General features: G+C 40.4%; 1 protein-coding gene across 1 annotated transcript; it reads left to right on the top strand.

Annotated features, from left to right (window-relative positions):
• The first annotated feature begins 720 nt into the window (after nucleotides 1-720).
• LOC143385611 (uncharacterized) lies at nucleotides 721-22,627 on the top strand. Its single transcript, XM_076841103.2, has 4 exons — nucleotides 721-966; nucleotides 16,071-16,197; nucleotides 16,378-16,438; nucleotides 17,010-22,627. Exons 1-4 carry the CDS (start codon nucleotides 964-966, stop codon nucleotides 18,667-18,669), a joined length of 1,851 nt encoding a protein of 616 aa, XP_076697218.1. The 5' UTR covers nucleotides 721-963; the 3' UTR covers nucleotides 18,670-22,627.
• Nucleotides 22,628-25,195: the final 2,568 nt, after the last annotated feature.

The following is a 25,195-nucleotide window of genomic DNA, read 5'->3' as shown; positions in this document are numbered from 1 at the left end:
TATTATATATAATATATAGTATATATAATATTCTGATTAGATGTACTGGGTGTGAGAAATATATATATATTATATATAAAAATATATATTATATATATAAAATATATTATATAAAATATCTATTTTATATATATATATAGAATATATTATATAAAATACATATTTTATATATATAGAATATATTATATAAAATACATATTTTATATATAAAATATATAATATATATGTTAGAAAATATATATGATATATATTTTATATATACAAAAAATATATAAAATATATATAATATATGTAATATATAATAAAATGTCGTTCTTTCTTTTTTAAGGTGCTGGGGAATAAACCCAACGGGGCTTGACCCCGACCTCTGAGCTCCATCCCCCCCTTTTCATTTTATTTTAAGGGAGGGTCTCACTGTTTGCAGATGCAGACCTGACCTTGGGCTCCTCCAGCCTCAGCCTCCTGGAGAAGCTGTGCTTTGTTCTCCTGTTGAGGTTAAACCCAGGGCCCTGCCATGCTCGGAAAGCACTCTATGGCTGAAGCCTAGCTCAGCGCCCGGTGTCACCCCTGTCCCGGGGGCTAAGCCAAGGCTTCCCACCTGGATTCGTTCCCAGCACAGCCGCCAAGCTCCTCCTGAAAGGGCTGGGGCCAAGAATCTGTCACTCTACCCAATTTCAGCCAGTGATTGGATGATGTTAGCTGTCAGTCACGATCCAGAGGCGGGCCTGGAGGCCATTCATCCGGGTCGTTGGGGGCGTACTGTCCAATCAGTGCGCAGAGGGAGGGGAAAAGCGGGCTTCCGCACTCTCCCGGACTTTCCTTCCTCACCGACTGCGCTACTCCTTCTCCAGGCCCCGTGTTCTCTGCTGCAGGGACCCAGGTGACTGCGCTCTCCTTGTTCCCGGGGATCTCGGGTGCCCGGACGTTCCTCCAGAGGACGCCAGGTCACCAGAGAAGCCAAAAATGGTGAGTTCGCTGAAGGTAGGCGGTCTGCACCTGCCTGGTGAGCTGCTGAGTGGCGCGCGGAGTCCCCGCTGTCGGGTGGCCTTGGGCCCCGTCCCCTGGCCCTGGGTTTGGAAGGGTGCCTCAGGTCCCAGGTGTCCCCTTTGCTCCCTACCGGTGGCCCGCACTCACTTTTCCCGACGTGTAGGAAGCAGGGCCACAAATGCACCTTCCTTCTCCCAGTGGAGCTCCACCTAGTGGCGGTCCTCCAAATTGCAGGCGCCTCCTGCCTTCTAAAATGCCAGCTTCCCTCCACCTCACAGCTCAGTCATTCTTCCCAATGGACACCGTCTGCTGATTGTCCTTATCACTTAGTGAAATACTGGAAAGAATCAATCAATCTAAGTTCCCCTCTCCCTTCCCCCCTCCCTTCCCCCCTCCCTTCCCCCCTCTCTTCCCCCCTCCCTTCCCCCCTCCCTTCCTCCCTTCCATGTGTTTTGGAAGCTGGGCTGGACTCCAACTTGTGATCCTCCTGCTTCAGCCTGCCCGCATATCTGGGATTACAGGCTTGTGCCAATGTCCCTGGGGAGAAGAACACTTTTGAAAGCATTTGTTTTCTGTTTGTGAATATTATCCTTGAGGGGAAAGAATGATCACTTAACCCTTCCTTGTGTTTGGTCAAAATAATTGCTTTAAAGGGAATCAGGAGGTTGTTTATAGATCCCAGGGATATGAAATCCTGGGCTACATCACTAGAGTATAACTGCTCCCTTTTCTGAGAGTCCATCATGTAGAGTCACACCAGTCCTGTAGTTAGGTAAGCACACAGGGTAATAATGATGTAGGGACAAAGGAGGCAAGGCACTGAAGATAGCTGGAAACAGTTTTATCTGGCTGCAGCCAGTCTCAGAGGGCACTGTTTTTGCTATAATCAATCCATCCATCCCCCGAACCCTGAGTTCAGGTGGTTCCAGAATTTTATACCTAACATGTAACAGGAGGGGCTCAGAAGTTCACATTGTAATAACGGGACCCCCCAAAGAACTCTCAGACCACACAGTCTCATTCCAGTTAAGCCTTTGTTTCTGGCCAGTGGCAGACACTCTGGTCTCGAAAGAATGAGATGGTCAGAGTGGTGCCCCTGCCTTCAGTTGGCTCCATATTTAAGCACAAAAACCAGAAAAGGGAAGTTCGGGGGTTCAGGCAACCTAAGCAAGCCTGAAAGTTGTGGTCAGGTAGTCTCCAGTTGGCCCCATAGATCACTCTGTGTTCTTGGGGAATTTTCATGAACAGAAGTATACAAACGGCCCCAGTCATGAGCTTTTTGAGTGTCATGGCTGAGTTCACAAAGTGGAGTCACCATAGTCAAGTTGTCACATCACACACATAAAAGCAGGTTTTTCTTTCTCTGTTCTGGCCAAGTTAACCCTTCAAGGACAGCACCTGAGGAGGGGAGAGCTTCTTCTCCCCTTTCTTTCCTCCCCCACCAGCTGCTGTTGATTTTTCTTTGAAGCCCAGCTCAAGGCCAGAGGCCTTGTTTGCACATTTTTACAAACTAGTATACTGGATACAAGTGTGTAAAAACTAGTAAGGGGGAGTCCAGCGCCTGGAGTGCTGATTTCTTCCAGACTAGCAGCCCAGTAAAATAGGACAACACAAAAATGGGAAGTTTATCTACACTGCACTTTTTTGTGGACACCCTTTTGTTGACAGTCCTAAAATTAGCCATGGTGATGATTTCTGGAGAAACCCAGTTAAAATTTTCTGTGAAAAAAGGGGATGCCACTATAATAATGTCTGATTCCTTGACTGTCCTTCATCCCCAGCTCTTTTCAGTAAGATTTTCAGAAAGGATCTGGCTGTGGTGCCCAGCCTGGCCTGAAAATTGTGATCCTCCTATCTCAGCTTCCCAATCTGTTTGTATTAAAGGCATTGACAATCTCAGCTACAGAAAATAGTTCATTTTAACCCCAAAATTAATTACCATACTAAGGAACATGGATTCAAGTTACCCTGAATGATGTGTGTGTCCCTCCCTGGAAGAGATTACATCACTTCTTTTTTTCTTTCTTTCTTTCTTTCTTTCTTTCTTTCTTTCTTCTTTCTTTTCTTTTCTTTTTTTTTTTTTTCCTTTTTAATATACCAGGGATTGAACCCAGGGGAACTTAAAAACACTGAGCCACATTCCCAGCCCTTTTTGTATTGTATTTTCAGACATGATGTCACTAAGTTCCTGATGGTCTCACTAAGTTGCTGAGTCTGGCTTTGAATTTAGCAATCCTCTTCTCTTAGCCTTTCAAGCTGCTGGGATTACAGTTGTGTGCCACTGTGCCTGGCCTCCATGAACTTTTATAATTGCATTGGAAGGAACATCAGATTGGTGGGGTACAGAGAAAAAAGTAAGAAAATTTCTTCTGTAGGTCTGTTATTGCATTCTGAGCCTTGGTAGATTTTGGAGACGTCTGGTAAGATTAGTGATATATTCTGAGAACTTTTGAGATTTTTGGTCTGATACAGAAATTAAGATGATTGGCTATTAAAGGGCTTAGGATTAGCCCGAGGTAATGTTTGCTCTCCATACAGAACCCTGCCTTTCCACCCTCATGGTGGTCTAGTTAGCCAAAGTCAAGTACTCTGAAGGTTCTTTGATGTAGATGCAACTGTATAGAGAACTTGAGTTCAGACCTGTAAAAATCTTGTGCTTTTTCTTTTATCTTCCTTAGGTGTAGGCACCATGTCTGATTTCTTGGGCAGAGGTTCCCTTTGGACCCCTCCCAGAGTCCCATGTCCTCGGCCACTATCCTCTCCTGGAGCTGCCACCGAGTGCCCACAGCTGCCCTGTGCCTTGCAGGATGAACAGAATTTCAGGCCCTGGGTCAGCTCCTCCCAGAGGACTGCCTGAGGTGTGGGGTTCAGCCTCTCAGGGAAGCTGCTGGGGGCCCTGGGCTGGGGAATCTCCTGAAAATGGCCTCATCTAAACAGCTACTTCCTTGGGACGTTGTTGTCCCCAAGCTCTCTTCCCATTCCTTGGAGACAGGTGGACAGTCAGCCTGTGGATGCTGGTGCTGAGGGGACAGGTCAGCAGTGACTCCTGCCCTTTTAGTCTGTCACAGTGTAAAGGAGCAAAACCTCTCCCAGAGCATAAGGACCACCCACCCCAGTGCAGAGCTGTGCAAAGCTAAAAAGCCTCATAGACTGGAGTCATGGTCCAGGTCCCTGGGAGGGTGATCCTGGATGCTTTCCGTGAGCAAGACCAGGAGGTAGCATGTCCCAGCTGTCAGGGACCTTCCCTGCCCCTGGAGCCTGACACATCTGTGCTCCCTCAACACCAAAGCTTTCTGTGTATCACTTTGAAATGATGTGCTCGCTTATCTGAGGCCCAGGTTTATTTATTCAGAGCCAAATGGGATGGACTATTATTAAAGAGGCAAGAGAGAGGTGGATTAAAATCCACCTTTTTTTTTTTTTTTTTGGTTAAAAATCCCAACTTACAGCCAGATACAGTGGTGCACACCTGTGATCCTTCCTGCTCCAGAGGCTGAGACAGGAGTGTTGCAAATTTGAGGACAGCCTTAGCAACTTAGTGAGGCCTTATGCAACCCGGTGAGACTGCATCTCAAAATAAAATATAAAAATGACTGGGGATGTGACTCAGTAGTAAAATATTTCTGGGTTTAATCTTGGGGGCTTCAAACAAAAAAGAAAAAAGAGAAAAAGAAAAAGAAAACATCTAATTACCTAATTTACCTTTTGCTACCCCTGAGTATGTATAGAAAGTTTGTAAGATTCAAATTTGTCTTTTCATGATTTCAAATTGAAATCCAAAATACCACGTAAGATACAGAGAAAGTCTGTCTTACATTATTGCTGCAGAATTGGAGTCCAATTCTACAAAAATAGTGGTGGATAAATTTATGAATGTGATTTCATGAAAACTAGTATCTGTCCTTCACAGGGTGATGAATTTGACAAAGGATGACAGTTTTTCACTGTTGTTGTCTGAACTTGGCAGGTTCATGTTAACTGTGTGGTTTTTTGTTATCAGGAATGGAACCCAGAGGTGCTTAACCACCAGCCCCTTTTAGATTCTTTATTTTGAGACAGAGTCTTGCTACATCATCTAGGGTCTCAGACTCCTGAACCGCTGGGGTTACAGGTATGCACCATCACACCCGTCTTCATTGTAAATTTTAAGCACAATTTTGGCAATACCTTGAATACCCAACTGTAATCATTTAATCACTGAATATCAGTGAAAGAGTAAATGACACCTGTTTTCTGCAAAGGAGAGATCCATGTGTCTAAATAAGGGTGCTGATCCCCTCATCATGTCACCTAATTCCTGTTCCCTCTCATCTGCCTCCTCGTAGGGCCACCCCTTTGGGAGCTAGCCTTTTAGCTTATGAAACTTGGGAGTAACATAAATGCTCTCTCTATTCTCTCTGTCTTGTACAACATTTTGGCTGGTCTTAGATACAGTTTACTATTTCCAATTTTTTGAAGAGTATTTTTTGTTGTTGCTGTTGTCGGACACAATACCTATTTATTTATTTTTATGTGGTGCTGAGGATCAAACCTAGGGTCTCTCATGGGCTAGGCAAGCACTCTACTGCTGAGCCAGAAACCAAACCCTACTATTTCCATTTTTAGATGTAGTTTTTCTTAAGTTTACCTCCAAAATACAGTAAACCCTGCCCTAAATTTCACAGAATTTACTGAAACGCTCAGTGGTTTTTCAGAGAGTTTAGATCATGGGAACATTCAGTCTTCTTTGTGAGAAAGTGTGGTGTCTTTCCACTGATTTTGTTGTGTTTTTATGCCTCTAATTGTGTACCTTTGTATTATAATCATTTTTATCTCTCATTACATGTATTTTACCAAGCTACTCTCCAGCCCAAGAGAATTAGTATTGTAGACTGTTGTTTATTTATTTGCTTACTTATTGAGTGCTGAGAATTGATGCCATGGACTTGCTCATGCTTAGTTATCTTCCAGAAATAAATTTCAATTTGTGAGCAACGTTCTGGAGGTGGGCAGGTGTTTTACTGGGGAATAAACCTACAGGTACTCGACCACTGAGCACATCCTCAGCCCTTCTTCTTATTTATTTTTTCTTTTTCTTTCTTTCTTTTTTTTTTTTTAAATATTTTGTATAGTTGTAGATGGGTAGAATACCTTATGCTGAGGATCATACCCAGTGCTTCACACATGTTAACAAGTGGTCTGCCACTCAGCTACAGTCCCAGACCCCTTTTTTATTTTGGATGAAGACCAATCTCACTAAATTTCTGAGTGTCTTGCTAAGTTGCTGAGACAGGCCTCAAACTTTTGCCATTTCCCTGCCTTGACCTCCCTAGTGGCTGAAATTACAGGTGCACACCACTACACCAGCCATTGGAATGAGTTTTGAAGACTTATCATCCAACTTCTTTCTAGATGAAAATAGTATTGAAAATCAGTTTTCTTGCTTTTGTTCATACTTTTGAAATTTATAACTATGACTCTTCCTCTTTGCTTTATTTTTGCATTATTATGAAAAAGGTATTTAGCATATAATATTGTTTCTTATGTATACCTTTTTAAAACTTCATGGCTTGGTAGTTTATTTACTTCTTTATTAGATAAACTTTGTTTTTATGAGCAATTTTAGGCTTACATAGTTATTAGTCAGTGTTCTCTAGAGGAAATGTATCAAGAGGAAGTAAGATTATCAAAGGGGATTCATTGGATTGGGCTACTTGACCCGAAGGTGGATGTCCACAGTGGCCACCTGCAGGCTCGAGAGCTTGAGAAGTAGTAGCTGCAGAGTCCCAGAGGCAGAAGTCTGAGAACAAGGGGGATCATTGGTGCTGCCTTAGTCCAGACCAAAGATTCTGGAAACTCACTAGAGAATCACCGGCAGAGTCCACTTGGGGAGAGTGAAGAATTTTGTTCCACCCAAGACACCGTCCTATTGGATGGTGCTGCCTAGCTTAAGGAGGTTCTCCAGTTTGGCTCACTATCCCATATGCCCATCATTTGAAGACATACCCTCATGGACACATCCAGAAGCCCATTAATATCGGCATCTTTTAATCCAATCAAGGTGACTATTAAATGTGCCATTACACATAGTATCAAATACCCCTTCTCTCCAGCTGATAGTCTCCACTGTTTTCAACATTTTGCATTGGTGTAGGGTGTTTGTTAGTTACTAAACCAGTGTTGAACATTTGATAAAGAGAATGGATGAAGCAACATTCAGGATAAGCCAAAGTTCATCCTTTACCTTAGGGTTCCTCTTCCCTGTGATGTGATTGTGTGTGTCACGTTGTATATAAGATAATGTCATACAGAAGAGTTTCACTGCTCTGGGAATCCAGTGTTCCACCTGTTCATCACTCCTCCTCATTCCTTCCTCCCTGTCTGCTTCCTAAGTCCCTGGCACCCATCAGTTCTGCTAGTGCATCTATAATGTTGTCTTTTCCAGAATGTTCTTGACTTAGAATCTTGTTGCACTTGGCCATTTCAAACTGGCTTCTCTCACTTACCAGTCTGCCTTTAAGGGTGCTGTATTTTTCCAGGCTGCAGAGCTCATTTTCTGGGTGATTACTTTGGTGTAGTTAAGCTTCAGCTTGTCCATTCAGTATTGAAAGGTGCATCTTCCTTGCATCTAGCTTTGGGCAGTTCTGGATATGGCTGCTGTAGTCACTGCAGTGAGGATTCCTGTGCCCATAATTTTCACATCATTTGCATAGACACCTGGAGTGTGATGACTTAATTGTACAGTTTTTTGCATTTCTGATTAAATTTTGCATTTGTGATTATGAGCATCATTCATAGTCTTCTTTTCTATTTAATACTTTTCTTTTATCTATTTAATTTGGATAATATGGTAACTTATGCCTCAGGAAGACTTAGGAGGTGTTAACTCAGCTTTTATGTTCTGGCAAAAAAGTAGAAAACTGGTGGCAGTTCTTATGTGTCTTATGGAAGCCTGTTTGAGATGTCAGAGCTTGCCTTGCCTTTGTGGGAAATAATTAGTTATCGAGTCTCTTTTTCTCAGCAGCCATGGGCTCATCTGTTTTGTGTATTTCCCCTTGTGTGTAAGTTGTAGGAGATTGTCTCTCTCAAAGAAATGGTCCAGTTTCTGCAGTTGTCTAATTTGTGTCAAGCACATTTATGATAATCTGAAGTCCCAATGCATTGTTGACGATGACACTTTTAAATCTGTTAGTAGGTTTTCAGTCCTCGTTGTTTTTTTCTTTAATATTATTATATATTTTACACTTTTTATTTCTTTCTTTTTATGTGGCACTGAGGATTGAACTGAGTTTCTCCCAAGCACTAGGCAAGCACTCTTCCACTGAGCCACAACCCCAGTCTCTGTCCTCTGTTTTCTTAGCCTTTTGTCAGTTAATCAGGGATGCTGATGTTCATGAAGAACTTGATTTTGCAGACTGCGGATTTCCTGATTGTGGTTTCATCAACACTTTCTCTGTTACCTACTGTTGAGAGCCACAGCCGAAGGGGCCCCAGCAAACTTTCTGACTGCCACCTGATGATTGGCTTCAGTGGCCCCAGCAACTTCTAGCTGATTGGCTCCTCTGCGGTGATGCTCATTGGGCTGTTTCCCCGCCCTTTCATTGGGGGACTTCTTTGGCTCCGCCCACGCGACCCAGCCAATCGGCCTCAAGAGCAGGAGGAGTGGGGGAGGTTGAGAGGCTTGTGGGAAGCCAGTGGTGGCAGTTGGGCTCTGAAGGTTTTTCCTGAGGAGCTTTTTTGGCGTCTGCGGTTCTAAAAATAAAGTTCGTTTCTTTTGACAAGTGGCTCCTGAATTGTGCCCAGCCAGACTGCGGCATTTGGTGGGCCGCTCGGGGAACCACTGAGGGTAAGTGATAAGGTAAACTGCTTGCCCCTGAGGGCAGGGTGAGAGGATGGGTAGCCATTTTAAGATTCTTCTTTTGTTTTGCTTCACTTTTGTTTTAAGTTGCCTGTCCCTGGAGATGAGTGAGACGGAAGAAAAACCGCTCACATTTGAGGAAAAACTATTTACGTCTGAGGAACAGATAGGGAGAAAGGATGGATGCCCATTTCAGGAGGATAGAAAGGCTATAATGATTTTTTGTTGTTCCATTTTTATTTCATTCTATCTCAGTTTTGTTTGGCGTCATCTTGTTGGGTTGTATTATAGTAGAAATATGGGATCAGAAATTAGTAAAAAACAAACCGAAAGAGTGTTCAGTAAATTGTTAGAGGAAGGAGGCATCCCAGTAAAATCAAGAGCAGTCAGGGCATACGTTGATACAATACAAAAATGTAGCCCATGCCTTTTTAAGGAGGAGTTGTTGAATATATCACAATGGAACCATCATGGTGAAGATTTAAAAAGAATAGAAAAGAAAAGCCCAGGGACTCTGCCAGTTGGCACATTGCCATTGTGGATGTTTGTATCTTGTTTGCTTAGTCCAAAGGCCTCTTAAGCTAGTCAGAGAAAGAAAGTGTAAAGCAGAAAAAGCCATCAGGGGGAAAGTTACAACAGGAGACTGCTACTAACACCTTTCTATCACCAGAGGACGTAAGTGACCAACCAATAAGGCCACCTTCATATGGTATTAGATTGGAAGGTTCCTGAAGGATGTGAAGGAACTATACAACCATATGTATTGGATCATCTTCCCATAAATTTATGGGGACAAGATGTCCTAGATCAATTAGGTTTGACAGTAACAAACAACATCAACCAAAATGCACCCACTATTATAACTAGACAAGGTTTTAGGGAAGGAAAAAGATTAGAAAAACAAGAACAAGGTATAGCAGCACCAATACAAATAGATTAAGGAACGGATAGACATGGGTTGGATTTTCAGAAAGGGCCACTGAGACAATAAAAATTACTTGGAAATCAGAAAGACCAGTATGGGTTTCTCATTGGCCCCTGACTAAAGAAAAGATAAAAGCAGCCCATGACCTGGTCAAAAAACAATTAGCGGAAGGACATATACAACCTTCTGTATCTCCCCATAATACTCCCTTTTTTGTCATCAAAAAGAAATCTGATAAATGGAGATTACTGCAAGACTTAAGAGCCATTAATAATGAGATGGTTATAATGGGACTGCTCAATCGGGGATTCCTCAATTGTCTGCTTTGCCAAAAACTTGGTATGTTTTAGTTATAGATATTAAAGATTGTTTTTTTTTTAATTCCATTTCATCCTGAGGATAGTCCACGTTTTGCATTTACTATCCCTGCACTGAATCATGAAGGTCCTGATCAGAGATATGAGTGGAAAGTACTCCCTCAAGAGATGGCTAACAGCCCAACTATGTGTCAAATTTATGTTAACAAAGCAATCCAGCCACTTAGAAATCAAAATCCTGAACTACAAATATTTCACTATATGGATGATGTATTATTAGCACACAAAGCTAAAAACACATTGCTAGAATGTTATGCCACACTTACAAACTTATTAAAGAGTATAATCTAGAGATAGTAATAGATAAAGTACAATTAAATTTTCCAATTAATTATTTAGGAGTTCTATCATCCTCAACCATGGTCCATCCACCAAAAATTCAAGTACAAGTAGATCAACTCAAATCACTTAATGACTTTAAAAAGTTATTAGGAGATGTAAATTGGATAAGGCCTTATCTAGGTATACCAACAGGAGAGTTGGGACTTTATTTGATATCCTAAAATGTCCATCAGATCCAAACTCACCCCGAATGTTAACGCCTGAAGCAAGAAAGGCATTAAAAATCATTGGAACATATATGGAAAATATGCATTTGGATAGAATTGATATAAGTTTGCCTTTATTATTTATTGTACTTCCAACAAAAGATATTCCTACATGAGTATTTTGGCAAGAAGGTCCATTATTATGGATACATTTATCTTATTCTCCTAACACTATTCTTACTAGGTATCCTGAGGCTGTAGGACAATTAATACTCAAAGGAATAAAAGCAGCAAAGGGAGTGTTTGGAATTTCTCCCAATAAAATTATTACTCCATATACTATGAATCAAATTGATGAGTTAGCTAATGAGTTAAATACTTGGGCAATAATCATGTGCAAATCTAATGTTTCATTTGATAACCACTTACCATCTAATCTTTTATTGTCTTTTTGGTCATTGCATCCTGTGATTTTTCCAAAAATGACAAGAAAAACACCTATCATGAATGCTCCAAATATATTCACTGATGGGTCAAATAATGGTACAGCAGCAATAGTTACACCTGATCAAACTTTTACATTTTTAGTACCCAAACAATCAGCTTAAAAGGTAGAGATTAATGCAGTATTACAAGCTTTTGTGATGTTTAAAGATTCTGTATTTAATTTATTTTCCGATAGTCAGTATATAGTTAATGCTATAGTATCCCTTGAAGATGCTGGTAGGATTTCCCCTTCCTCTACTGTTTTCTCTTTGCTTTCCACTATACAAAGTCTAATCTGGGACAGAAAAGATCCATTCTTTCTAGGACCTATCAGGGCACATACAGGATTGCCTGGATCCCTTAGTTTGGGCAATGATTTCGCAGATAAAACTACTCATGACATACATATTTTCTCTACACTAGAAGAAGCTATAAATTTTCATAAAAAGTTCCATGTCAATGCTAATACTTTACAAAAGCATTTTAAAATAACTAAGGAACAAGCTAGACAAATAATAAAACAATGTCGAAATTGTGTGACCTTTTTACCACAAGTTAATCTTGGAGTCAATCCTAGAGGACTGATACCTAACCATATTTGGCAGATGGACGTCACACACTTGCCAGAATTTGGAAAATTAAAATATTTGCATGTTACAGTTGATACCTCTTCTGGATTTTTGATGGGCTCTCTTCATGCCGGAGAAAAAACTAAAGATGTTATAGCTCATTGCTTACAAAATTTTGCCACTGTGGGCATTCCAAAACAGTTAAAAACAGACAATGCCCCTGGATATACTTCTACCTCTTTTAAACAATTTTGCTCAACATTTGGCATTACTCATATAACAGGAATCCCATACAATCCACAGGGACAACGCATAGTTGAAAGAGCTCATCAGACTATTAAAATGTACTTATTAAAGCAAAAAGAAGGAATTGGGAAGGGGTATACATTCCCCAAAGATAAATTTAAAATAACCCCTTTTAGTATAAACTTTTAAAATTTGGATTCATCAGGGCTTAGTGCTGCAGAAAGGCATATGTGTCCAAAAAATGTACATAAGCCCAAGGTACTTTGGAAGGATATTCTAACAGGACAATGGAAAGGTCCTGACCCAGTAATTGTCTGGAGTCGGGGGTCTGTTTATATGTTTCCACAGGGAGAACAGCAGCCGATTTGGATTCCAGAGAGATTAACTAAAGCGATTTCTACAGACCAAAAAGAAGATGATTTGGCTCAAATCCATAAGAGCTGATATCCAGAACTCCAGTTGGCTACCCTTACATCTGCGACAGAACTAGGATGCTTTTTTTCAATATCTATTTTATTATTGCCCTTTCCCACATCATGAAGTTCTATTTTGTTTTTTGAGCTCATACAGACCTAGGTTAATGTTTTGCTGATCAGTTCTAATTTTTGACTATAGAGTTTTTAAACATTGCAATGGAGATTTCACCTGTAAAAAGTTATAAGGCCTTTACTATTATGTTATGTGTTGTGTGCACACTTGTGTTTTATGTTGTATGTTTGTATGTACGTATGTCCATATATCATATATGATGAGCTCTCATGAAAAAATGGATCCAAATATTTTTTTTCATGTGATTTAAATAGTTTAATTTAAATTGGGTAAACAAATGTTGAGGATTGTTTTAATATGTGAACAAAAAAAGGAGGTTAACACATCTGTTTGTTTACTTTCACCTTTCCTTTTCATTATATTTAATAACTCTTGGGCTGGGGATGTGGCTCAAGTGGTAGCGCGCTCGCCTGGCATGCGTGCGGCCCGGGTTCGATTCTCAGCACCACATACAAACAAAGATGTTGTGTTCGCCAATAACTAAAAAATAAATATCAAAAAATTCTCTCTCTCTCTCTCTCTCTTTAAAATAAATAAATAAATAAATGATTCTCTTCAAGACAATGTAAATTGTTAAGAAAATTGTTTTCTTTTAGTGTCTTCTGGAATGTTACATAATTTTTTCTTTAGCCATTATTGCCAGAATTTCTATCTTCATCCCAGTGCCGGTGAAGACAAAGATAAAACCAATCTACAGCTTCTGCAAGAGCCATCAGTGAACTGCTTGCAGAACTTGCCTGGACTATGTATCACTTGTATGCATTGTGAACTCACCTGTATGCATTGTGAACTATCTGTTGGTGCAGCGACTTGTGGTAGCGTTGGGGTATTTTTGCTGATGATGTCATCGGTGGTACAATTTTCCCCAAAGGAGCCATCAGTTGGCTTGGTGTATCTTCCTCCCTTCTGCTTGTCATGATCATTCAGCTAAAATTTGGGGGCCAACACAGGTGAGGCAAAGAACCTCACACCCCCACTGGTACAAAGACCTATCCATAGGTGTGGCTGTATACTGGACCGGTAGTCAGTGACGGGTAAGATCCAATTGCAGTGGTACCAACCTAAGATAACGGGTAAGGACCATATGTACTATTGGACAACCTAAGGCAGGCATGGTCCCTAAGCCACATGCTTGTTGTTTAAACAGAGAGGGGAAGATGTTGAGAGCCACAGCCGAAGGGGTCCCAGCAAACTTTCAGACTGCCAGCTGATGATTGGCTCACAGCGGCCCCAGCAACATCTAGCTGATTGGCTCCTCTGCCGTGATGCTCATTGGGCTGTTTCCCCGCCCTTTCAGACTACGGAGCTGCTCCTTGGGGGACTTTTTTGAGTCTGCCCATGCAACCCAGCCAATCGGCCTCAAGAGCAGGAGGAGTGGGGGAGGTGGAGAGGCTTGTGGGAAGCCGGTGGTGGCAGTTGGGCTCTGAAGGTTTTTCCTGAGGAGCTTTTTTGTTTGGCGTGTGTGGTTCTAAAAATAAAGTTCGTTTCTTTTGACAAGTGGCTCCTGAATAGTGCCCAGCCAGACTGCGGAAACCTACCTGTGGTTAATTTAGGATTACCTTGCTTTTCTTTCTCTGGTTTTCTGAAGTGGCAGTTTCATTGGTTGCTTTTAGCTGTTCTTTTCTGAAATGTGTGTTGGATGACTTAGATACCAATACAGCACCACCTCTGGTGTTCTCTATGAATTTCCTGTGGTGGACTTTTACATTTTTTTCTTTCAAAATGGTCACCTTTTCTCTTGAGTCACCTCTTTGTCCTGTGTCTGTTCAGAGCTCTGTGTTTCATGTCCCCTTCCCTGGAGGCTTTTCAGTTTCTTCTGATCTGATTTCTGCTTTAGCTCTCATGTTCTTTGAGCATACATGGGATTTCACTGGTGGTGCACTTGTAGGGGTATGGGTTATGTCCTGTATAGTGTTGCTGTGACCCTGAGACCTCAGTGTGCTTCCTGTTTGGTTGAAGGTCCATGAAGCCCTCCTGTCTGCATCATTGTCCTGACAGAGTTGGGCTGATGTCTCTGAGGGTAATTGTGGGTTCTTCATTGTTTGGGGTGGTTCCATATGGTTTCAGTCCTTGAGTATGCTTCTGTGTTAAATGGCAGGGACATTTTCTTTTTGTCTGTTCCATCACTGTGCAGACATCATAGCATGCTTACAGATGTGAATGGTGGCCTCTTTCACACGCAGACTGTGTGGGATAGTTCAGAATTCTGGGCTACAAACTTGTTGCTTTACCACACTCTGGAAGAGCTTCTGCCTTAGGTTTTTTTGCACCACCACTGCTACAGGCACGATGAATTTCTTTCACCACAGACAATCATTGCATATGTGGCCCAACCTTGATCAAAATGTCCTTGAGCACAACATTGGTATGTGTCTCATGACTGTACATTATGGTAGTGAACCGGCTGCTGTTAAGAAGAGTTTGACAATCATTGGACATTCATTGTTGCTGTGAGACTTAGAAAAATAGTGCCTGCTATTTATTAAGAAGATTGTTTTGAGAGTTATAAAACTTTGTAAGGCTGTTGTTTGGACAAGGTGACATTTTTGTTGTTGTTTTTTTTTTTTTTTTTTAGAGAGAGGGAATTTTTTTTAATATTTATTTTTCAGTATTCGGCGGACACAACATCTTTGTATGTAGTGCTGAGGATCGAACCTGGGCCACACGCATGCCAGGCGAGTGCACTACAGCTTGAGCCACATCTCCAACCCATGGTGACATTTTTGGGTCATTGAGTTACTTCTAAGACACGTGCCATCTTTCCACTTACCCCGTTCTGCTTTGACAGTAACCACAAGAAATTATCAAGTTGTTGTGTTTATTAATAAATAAATTAAATTAATCAAACAGAGAACTCATGTTTGTTTTGGTCATTTAATAGTAATCTAGTTGACTAAGTTTGTTCTGGAGTAAAGCACCTGCAAACTTCTAGTTGTTCTTAGTGTAATCACACAGAATGAGCTCAATCTCCAGTTAACACATTGTGACCACCTGTGTGAAATGTTGTCTAAATGTTGTCTATGAAGGAATCTCCTTAGTGACCCCATGCCCTGAGGGTGGGAGTGGGGGCTGGTTCTAGGCATTTCTTTAAGTATGAAACAATAGACTTTCAGAGGAAACAAGACATCAGTAAATACCATGTTGCCTATATTAACCTTGTAGGTACAGGGAGCCACTGTAGTTGGCAGAATCTCTCTCAAATGCTTAGTTTCATCATTCCTGCATTTTTCTACTCATCACCTTTCTTTTCTAAAGATTAGTACTATCAGAAGTGCTTATATTAGCTCTGTACCACACAGGACGTTTCTAGGACATGAAATAGAGGTGCAACCATTAAAGAAGTTAGGAGTGATCTGGGAGCCTGTCTTACTTCCTGTGAACTCACCAAAGGAAGGGTATAAATCACTATGATGTTTGCCTTCTGAGTAGCCAATTTCTAGTGTTGAAATGGTTGTAAGAAATTGAGTGCAGTAAAGATTTGATGGACCAAATCGTGGAATTAATCAGGAGGCCAGGGAATCATGTGAGCATCATGCATGTTGAGTGCAGATTTCTCATGCTGTCATTCTCTCCTGGCCTCCACTATACATTTGTGGGATATTTTAGATTTCAGTGACCTTTGAGGATGTGGCTGTGAACTTCACCAAGGAGGAGTGGGCTTTTCTGGATGCTTCCCAGAAGAACCTTTACAGAGATGTGATGCTGGAAGTCCTCAGAAACCTGGCTTCTATAGGTAATAATGATGTTTTAAAAATTAATCAAATAGAAAACTCATGTTTATTTTGGTCATTTATGTAGAAGGCGAAAAGGAAATCAGTTGATGAAATATTGAAGCATAAATGGTACCTACAATTTGGCAAAGCATTTCTAGCTCCTAAATATTCATAAAGATTGTTATGTTCTCTCATTTTAGGAAACAAGTGGGAAGACAAGACCACTGAAGATCAGACTGAAAACTCTGGAAGCAACCTAAGGTAACTGTACTCACAAGAGGAATTCGTGAGGGAATCTGAGAACTGTCATATAATTTTTAAAGCAAACTAACCGAAGAAGTATGCATAATTTGAAATGTATTTATTCTTATAATATTTTTTACCAGAAATATATACTTATCTGTAACAGGTATTCAGTCTTTTCAAAGTATTTGACATGCAAAAAGTAGTATGAAATTGCATATGTGAATATCACTATGTGAATAATAGCCATAGAGAAGCTGTGTTGCAAAGGATTGTTTCCTTTCAATCTCTTTATTTTCAGGCAACTTTAACAAGTCAGAAAATCTAGCCTTTACCTGATGTTGGTAGAAATGTAAAGACCTATAAATAAATAGAAAATTGTGAATGAGTTAGGTATCAATAATGTGCTGGTCACTGCTTCTTCAAAGAAGTCCTATGGTAAACTTCAAACTTTCCCCACACTATTGTGTGGGGAAACCTTCACATCGATTCCAATTCTTAATCAAACAAAGAAAAATTTTAATAGAGTAAATCCATGTGACTTCATTATGTGTGCAAAAGATTTCATATGTCCTTCATTCCTTCATAGGCACATCACATCTCACTCTGGACACAAATACTATAAGCATGAGGAATGTGAAGAGAAGCCATGTGAATTTAAACAATATAGGAAATCTCTGGTTTCTCTCAAAAGTGTTCACACACAAATGTTGTTACAAACTGGAGATAGACCATATGAAAGTACAGTATGTGGGAAAGTCATCAGCTGTTCCAGTGACATTCAAAGACATGAAGAAACTCATACTGGGTGGCAACCCTATGAATGTCAACAATGTGGCGAAGCCTCTTCTTCTCTCCCAGGTGTTCAAAGACACATGATAACACAGAGTGGAGGTAAACCTTTCCAATGTGAGGTATGTGGGAAAGACTTTCATTTCTCCTCTTTATTTAGAAGACATGAAAGAACTCATTCTGGAGAGAAACTCTATGAATGTAAACAAGATGGTCAAATCTTTATTTCACACACAAGTCTTCAAAAGCACAGGATCACACACATGGGGAATGCACATTTCAAATGTAAGGCATGTGGGAAAGACTTTGCTTACCCCAGATTACTTCGAATACATCAGAAAACACATACTGGAGAGAAGCCCTATGAATGCAAACAATGTGGAAAAGCCTTTGCTACATCCTCTGAGCTTAACAGACATGGAAGAACACACACTGGACAGAAGCCGTATGAATGTCAGCAATGTGGAAAAGCCTTTGCTACATCCTATCAGCTTAAGGGACATGGAAGAACACATACTGGAGAGAAGCCCTATGTATGTAAGCACTGTGGCAAAGCCTTTGCTACATCCCGTCAGCTTCATGCACATGGAAGAACACATACTGGAGAGAAGCCTTATGAATGCAAACAATGTGGAAAAGCCTTTGCTATGTCCCGTCAGCTTAACAGACATGGAAGAACACACACTAGGCAGAAGCCCTATGAATGTAAGCAGTGTGGAAAAGCCTTTGCTAGATCTAGTGACCTTCAGATTCATGGAAGAACACACACTAGAGAGAAACCCTTTGGATGTCAACAATGTGGAAAAACATTTGCTTCATCCCGTCATCTTCACATACATGGAAGAATGCATACCGGAGAAAAGCCCTATGAATGTGAACAATGTGGAAAAGCCTTTACTGTTGCCTCTTACCTTCAGATACATGAACGAACTCATACTGGAGAGAAGCCCTATGAATGTAAGTGGTGTGGCAAAGCCTTCACTCAGTCCTCTCACCTTCACTCACATGAACAAACTCATACTGGAGAGAAGCCCTATGATTGTAAGCAGTGTGGCAAAGCCTTTGCTAGATCCAGTGAACTTCAGATACATGGAAGAGTGCATACTGGAGAGAAGCCCTATGGATGTAAGCAGTGTGGCAAAGCCTTTGCTAGATCTGGTGACCTTCACATACATGAAAGAACTCATACTGGAGAGAAGCCCTATGAATGTAAGCAGTGTGGCAAAGCCTTTGCTACATCCCGTCAGCTTCATAAACATGGAAGAACACATACTGGAGAGAAGCCCTATGAATGCAAACAATGTGGAAAAGCCTTTGCTACATCCTATCAGCTTAACAGACATGGAAGAACACACACTGGAGAGAAGCCCTATGAATGTCAACAATGTGGAAAAGCCTACACTACTGCCTTTTACCTTCGGATACATAAACAAACTCATACTGGAGAGAAGCCCTAAGAATGTAAGCAGTGTGGCAAAGGCTTTCTAGATCCAGTGACCTTCACAGACATGGAAGAATGTATACTGGAGAGAAGCCCAATGAATGTCAACAACGTGGAGAAGCCATTTGCCAAATCTTGTCTGCTTCACACATGTGAAAGAACACATACTGCATCGAAATTGTATGCATGAAAACAATTGGTAAACTCTTCTGTTATTACTGTTTCACTCATATACATGTAGGACGTTTACTGGAGAAAAATCCTATGAATGTGAAATATGGTAAATCAATATTTCATGTCATCCTCAAAGACAAGAGACGCTCACACTGCTGAAAATGTGTGTGTGTGTGTGTGTGTGTGTGTGAGAGTGTGTTTGTGTGTGAGAGAGAGATCGATCAATCAATCAATCCATTGGTGATTTAGTCTGGTGGTGCTCTACCAATGAGATACATTCCAGTTCCTTTTTACTTTTTATTTTGAGACAGGGTCTTCCTAAGGTGCTGAGGCTAGCCTCCAACATTGATTCTTCAGAATCAGCCTCTCAAGTCTCAGGAATTAAAGGCATACATCACCACAACCAACTGAATAACTCTTTAAATGTGAAAAATATCACAAATCATTCCATTTTCCCTGTTGCCTTCAAAGCATTTCACTCACATTGAACAACAAACCCTCTGAATTTGGAGGATTTGCTACATTCTGTCAGCTTCATTTCCTTTCTTATATATGAAGACACTCAAGCAGAGAAGCCCTGTGAATGTGAGAAATGTGGGAAATCTTCTAGTTTTCTCATTTTTTTCCTAAGGACTGGGAATATTGTTTTGGAATAAAAAGAATAAATCCTATGCAAGTAAGAAATATAAAGGTTTCAGCCGTTCTAGTTTTGTTCAGTTGTATGAAAGGACTCATACTGTAGAAAATGCTGAGGATAAGCCATGTGGGGCAGTATTCAGCTTTCAGAGTTTTCTCCAAAGGCATAAAAGTATTCACATCTGTGAAAATCCTTTTTCTATCTTTAGAAATTGCAGTAACATTCCAGGTCCCTTTGAACAGCATTTAAGAAATCACACTGGAGAAAAGCCCTACATGTAGAAATGTGGTGAGAACTTTGCTTGTTTCAGATCCATTTGAACTTGTTCAGACTTGAGGAAAATTTTATTTTATTTCATTTTATTTATTTATTTTGAGATAACCACTATAGCTGTGTGAAAATGGTGTGTGCCTTCATTTCTTTTTCTCTCTTTTTTTAATGTATTCAGAGGTAACAAAACTAGACCCTGGGTTGGAGAGGAGCATTGCATCAGCATGAAGATTTGAAAGCAACATGTTTTTCTGGGTTAAATCTCTCTTATTGTTAGATTCCATTTTCCTGTATTTTAAGTCTTTTGTGTCTAATGTTTCATTACATATTGTGTGTGTTAGTTTAGGCCTCTCCATTGCAGCCTTTGGTACAGATTGGTGAAATGACTCTTCTGAACTTCTTTCCTCTCTTTCTTTGTTCAGATTTCACCCAGGAGTGCTCTACCACTGAGTTTCTCCACAGTTCTTTTAATTGTAATTTTTTGAGATGGGGTGACGCTGGCAGCTGGGACCATAGGGATGTGTCTGTGTACCCTGCAGCTGGCCTCTTCCTTTTCCTTGATTGCTTATTGATCTGTTGATGACTTTGGGACCACCACTCTTGTCACCTGTGCTTGTTCTAAAGCTCAGGTATTGTGCTGTATGTAGGCACATTAAAGAGCATTATAAAATAATGTCATTTTTGTATATTCTTTATAGAAGCACTTTCTCAAAATACATTTTTCCCTATACTTGAGTTGCTTTCTCTTTTCTTTTCCCAGTGCTGGGGACCGAATCCTGCCTTGTACATGCTAGGCAGGCATTCTAGCACTGAACGCTCTGTAGCTCAGAGGGTAAGTTTGCTGCTGCTGTGAGTGTGGACCCCACTGATAACCACATCAGCAGATGCAGCTCTGCCGGTGTTTCCTCCACAATTGCAGCTGGTCTCTTCTTAAAGGTCTTTTATACCAGTGAATTTTTTTTTTTCAAAACTACATCCAACTTTGGTTTTCTCCCCATGAATAATACTTAGGTGGAATATGCCAGAAAACCCAGGCTTGATTTCTCTCTGTGTTTTAGAGTACCTCAGTAGCCCTGGAAAAAATTGTGTGATGGTTTTCTTAACACACACTACATGACCAAAGGCTTGGTAAGGAGCATCCCAGTCTGATGTCCTAATATAGTGGCACTCCCTTCTCCACCAAATAATCTTAAATAAGCTTCTCAGGAGACCTTCACCATAATTTTCTTTCAACAGAACGTCAGGAAAATATTTTGCAAAGATCCCAATGTGGGTTATAACACAGACTTCTGCTTTTGTGGCAAAGCTTGGAAGTCCTCTGACCAATCTTGCAATTGGTACACAAAGCACTTTCTGTGAACTAATCAAAACAACAACAACAACAAAAAAACACCTTTATGTATACCCCTACAAAAAATATAAACCTCCATCCATGTCCCACTGGATGTAAATGAAGATCAATGAAATTCCAAGCAGTGATACCCCTCAGAACCCTGCAGCTAATCAATGTGCTCCTGGAACATTCCTTGGGTATCTAGCCTCATGTGCCCTACATCACTAATAAAGCTGCAGCCTCCAATCAGGTGATATTGTGCAGTACTTGCTGTGGAGAGGGCTGTTTCTGCTCAGGCTAAAGGATTCAGTTACTTGTCCTAAAGATTCAAAGCCTCCTGAGCAAAACCTCACCCACAACGTATTCAGGTGTCATGGATCTTGTGTGATCATTGGTAAGAGTTCCTCACATACTTGTGTCCAAATATTGAAGTTTGCTAACATGCCAAAGATGGGTTGATTGTCACTGCTATCTCTGTTCCAGCCTTTTGCTATGTCTCGGTGTTCATTTGGAGAGGAAGGCCAAAAGAGTGTGCGGTGGCCCTTCTGTTTTTCATAAATACAGCCTCAGCCATCCAGTAAAACTTCATCTTTAAAAGATAGTTTTGATTGCTTCCCAGGATTTCCAAAAATTTCTTTGCAGCTAATGAGTCAGTGTGGCAATTTCCTAGTTTTACATTTTTGATTTAGTAGAAATGTTGCATAGAGGTGTGTGAGCACTTGATGCAGTCTGGACTTCTTTGTAATTGCCAAAGGCAGTAGTTGCAGGCTTGTTCCTGGGCAGTGTGAGGGACTGGAGTGGATGCAACTGTCCTGGGGTGTGGGCATTGTTTGTAGGTGTTCAGCCTTGGTGAGTACATCAGTGTACGAATCAGACTCCTAGGAGGGCTACAGAATCTCCTGACAGACCTGCCTGTCCCTTTTGGACAATAGTGTTGTCATGTGAGCTGGCAGGTGCATGGCTACCTTCTGATGGATGTGGGCTTGTAGCTGAGCAAATAGTGAGAATGTACAATGATTAAATGAGAATTAAAATATTCTTTGTCATACCAAAGACATAATTTGGGGGCCAAACATAATAACAAGTAACCTCTTGAACCTTGAAGCACATATTTTCCTTCATGTATGCATTTTCTCACAAACTTTTGTAGTGTGATGCTTATGTGGATCAAACTGAGATAAACATGGAGAGGTTTATTTAATGGTACAGTGTACTAGAAGTTTTAAAGACTTGCTGCAGGCTTAGATTCCACTATTGTTAAAATTTTATGAAAGACTCTGAAATTCTCAAAATTCTTGAGAATCCCCAGGTGCTGTGGCATACACCTGAAATACTAGTGGCTCAAGATTCTGAGGCAGGAGGATTGTGATTTTTTTTTCACTTTTTTAAAGAGAGAAATAATTTTTTAATATTTATTTTTTAGTTTTCAGTGGTCACAACATCTTTATTTTATTTTTATGTGGTGCTGAGGATTAAACCCAGCTCCCCACGCATGCCAGGTGAGCACGCTACCATTTGAACCACATCCCCAGCCCATCTTTTCATTTTTCTTAAAAATTATATATATATATATATATATATATATATATATATATATATATATATATATATATTAATTTTTTTTTCCTAAGAATCAAACCCAGTGCGTCACACATGCTAGGCACATTGTCAACCACTGAACCACAACCTTAGCCCAAGGGTTGTGATTTGTAAGGTGGCCGCCCTGGATAACAAGGAGTAAAGAACTCAGTGAGACCATCTCTAAGAAGTAACTCAAATAATAAATAAAAAAGAAGACTGGGAGGTGGCTGAGTGGTTGAGTGCCACTGAGTCCCAGTACCCCCAAGAAAAACGCATTAGGAACCAAGTTTTAATAAACCATATGATCGGTGGATGGGCTTGTCCATTATATTGTTTTCTTCTTTGGATTCTCAGGCATGGTTTATTAATTCAGGAACTCTGTAACATTCACCAATTCAATAAAAAGCAAGTGTATGGTTTTAAAAAGTAATAATATAGCAAGGTCCATGAGGAGCAGCTTCCTGCTCTGGGAACCCTGTGTAATTGGTAGTCATCACAAGTGGCCATAATGTCCTTATCATAAAGAGTTTGTGAAAGCTTTTATTGTGCAGGAGTCTCTGAAGGTGCTAAAAGTGCCTGTCTTTTCAGAGCCTTTGGGTGGAGGAACTCCATATGGAGGTCTCTGATTTATAAATGATGTCATTGGGGAGCTCAAGTGAAACTGATAAGTGAAGAACACGTTACCACCTTGTTCTGTGCAGTCTAAAAGGTGTCAGATTTTCTTGTCTTCAAGGAATGTGTCAAGCAACCTTGGAGGAGGATGTCAGCAATTTACGATGTGCTCCTGCAAAAACCTGATGCTGTGATTCTCTGCTCAGGTCATTGTGAAAAGCTGATGAGTAGTCTAAAAATTTATTTGGTCCTGTTAGTGATGAGGACAATTTGCATTAGAATGCTATTGAAATAGAGAAAACAGAAAATATTAGCCATTCTGAGGCCAAAATATATACCAGTTGTTAATTAGATAGGATTAGTAATTTTCAATATATTTGGTATTCGGTATGGATAGTTACAGACGGGACCAGATCATCAAAGTAGCAGTAATCTACCCAAGGCAAATGTTGAGATAGAGAATATCTGTGTTTCTGTAGTTGGTATTTTATTTTTTTCCTCTGTGATTATCAGTGACTGTGTTTAAACATTTCAGGATGCCCAGATAGAACTCTGATTTTTCCATATTTAATGAATTAGAAAATGTTAGACTATAAATATTCTGAGAAGCACATCAGATTTTATAGGAATTTTTAGTTTCCATATACCTTGTTTTAACATATCAAAAAACATATGAAGTGATTTAATTAGAGATTGATGGTGTTTATTTATTTATTTTTTCTACTGGGGATTGCTGCGACAAGTGTGGCCAAACTATCAGGTTCTGGCAATGTTTGATGGGACATTGGAAGAAATAAAGAGTCACATAAGCAGAAAATACAACATCTGGGATCTGGTGGAGCACTGCTGTATGATGGAGCAGCAGAAAAGAATTAAACCAGGGGGGGCTGAGGATGTGGCTCAAGTGGTAGCACGCTCACCTGGCATGCGTGGGGCACTAGGTTTGGTCCTCAGCACCACACATAAATAAAATACAAGATGTGTCCACCAAAAACTAAAAATATAAATGAACAAATATTAAAAATTATCTTTCTGAAAAAAATAATTACTCCAGCAATCTTTATTGTATATCTTTCATTGACCATATTAAAGACTATGCAAGCATTATTCTTTGTAGTTATGAAAGTTACACAGTTAGCAACAGTATGCAGCTATTTCCTCAGTTACATTCTATAGTTGGAATGTGCAATGTTAAGAGCACTGTGCAGCTCTCAAGAAAGTCCATCCTTTAAAGTTACTTTAAAGCATCCTTTAAAGCAGCGGAACTGGTGAAACATTGTGGTTGACTTAGCAAGGAACTTTGTGCCTGAGAATAGGGTCAAAGCTGAAAAGTCTCCTACAACAGAGTCTCCCCCATGGAGAGCATTGCCATAGCAACCAGGCATCCTATACTTTTACATAGAAACTTTTCCAGTCACCAAGCATGCCACTGCCATTACGTCATTAGAGACCTCCATCTCAGACACTTCTCTCCCAATCACTGTCCTGGTCTCCACAGGGGAATGAACTCAAGGCTGCTTTACCACTGAGCTACACCCTCACCAAGGCTACCCCTTTTTTTCTTTCTTGAGACAGTGGTGGACTCTGTTGCCCAGGCTGACCTCACACTCATCTAAAACTGGAGCAATGTGGTCTCTGATCCGTTACCCCAATGGCAGTCACATTTGCTGGGAACTCAGCTGAAGTGGTTCAATTAAAGTAATGACTTTGGAATTCTATAGGATGTGACTACTGTTTCCAACCCATTCTACCAGGCCTGGTAGTAATTTGCAAGTCCATTTTTATGTCTCCAGATCATAAGAAAAAATATATTTTTTTCAAATTTTCACAGATGTACCAATATCACACAGACCCTAAGTACTTGGTAATGAGGGCAGGGATTATGGGAAACTTGTTGGAATTGTGTGGATACATCCTGCCTTCTGATTTGTCTTC

Source organism: Callospermophilus lateralis, chromosome 20 (genome assembly GCF_048772815.1).
Source record: "Callospermophilus lateralis isolate mCalLat2 chromosome 20, mCalLat2.hap1, whole genome shotgun sequence".
NCBI lineage: Eukaryota > Metazoa > Chordata > Mammalia > Rodentia > Sciuridae > Callospermophilus > Callospermophilus lateralis.
The sequence above is the reverse complement of the archived record's forward strand: the minus strand, read 5'-3'. Positions and strand labels throughout refer to the sequence as shown.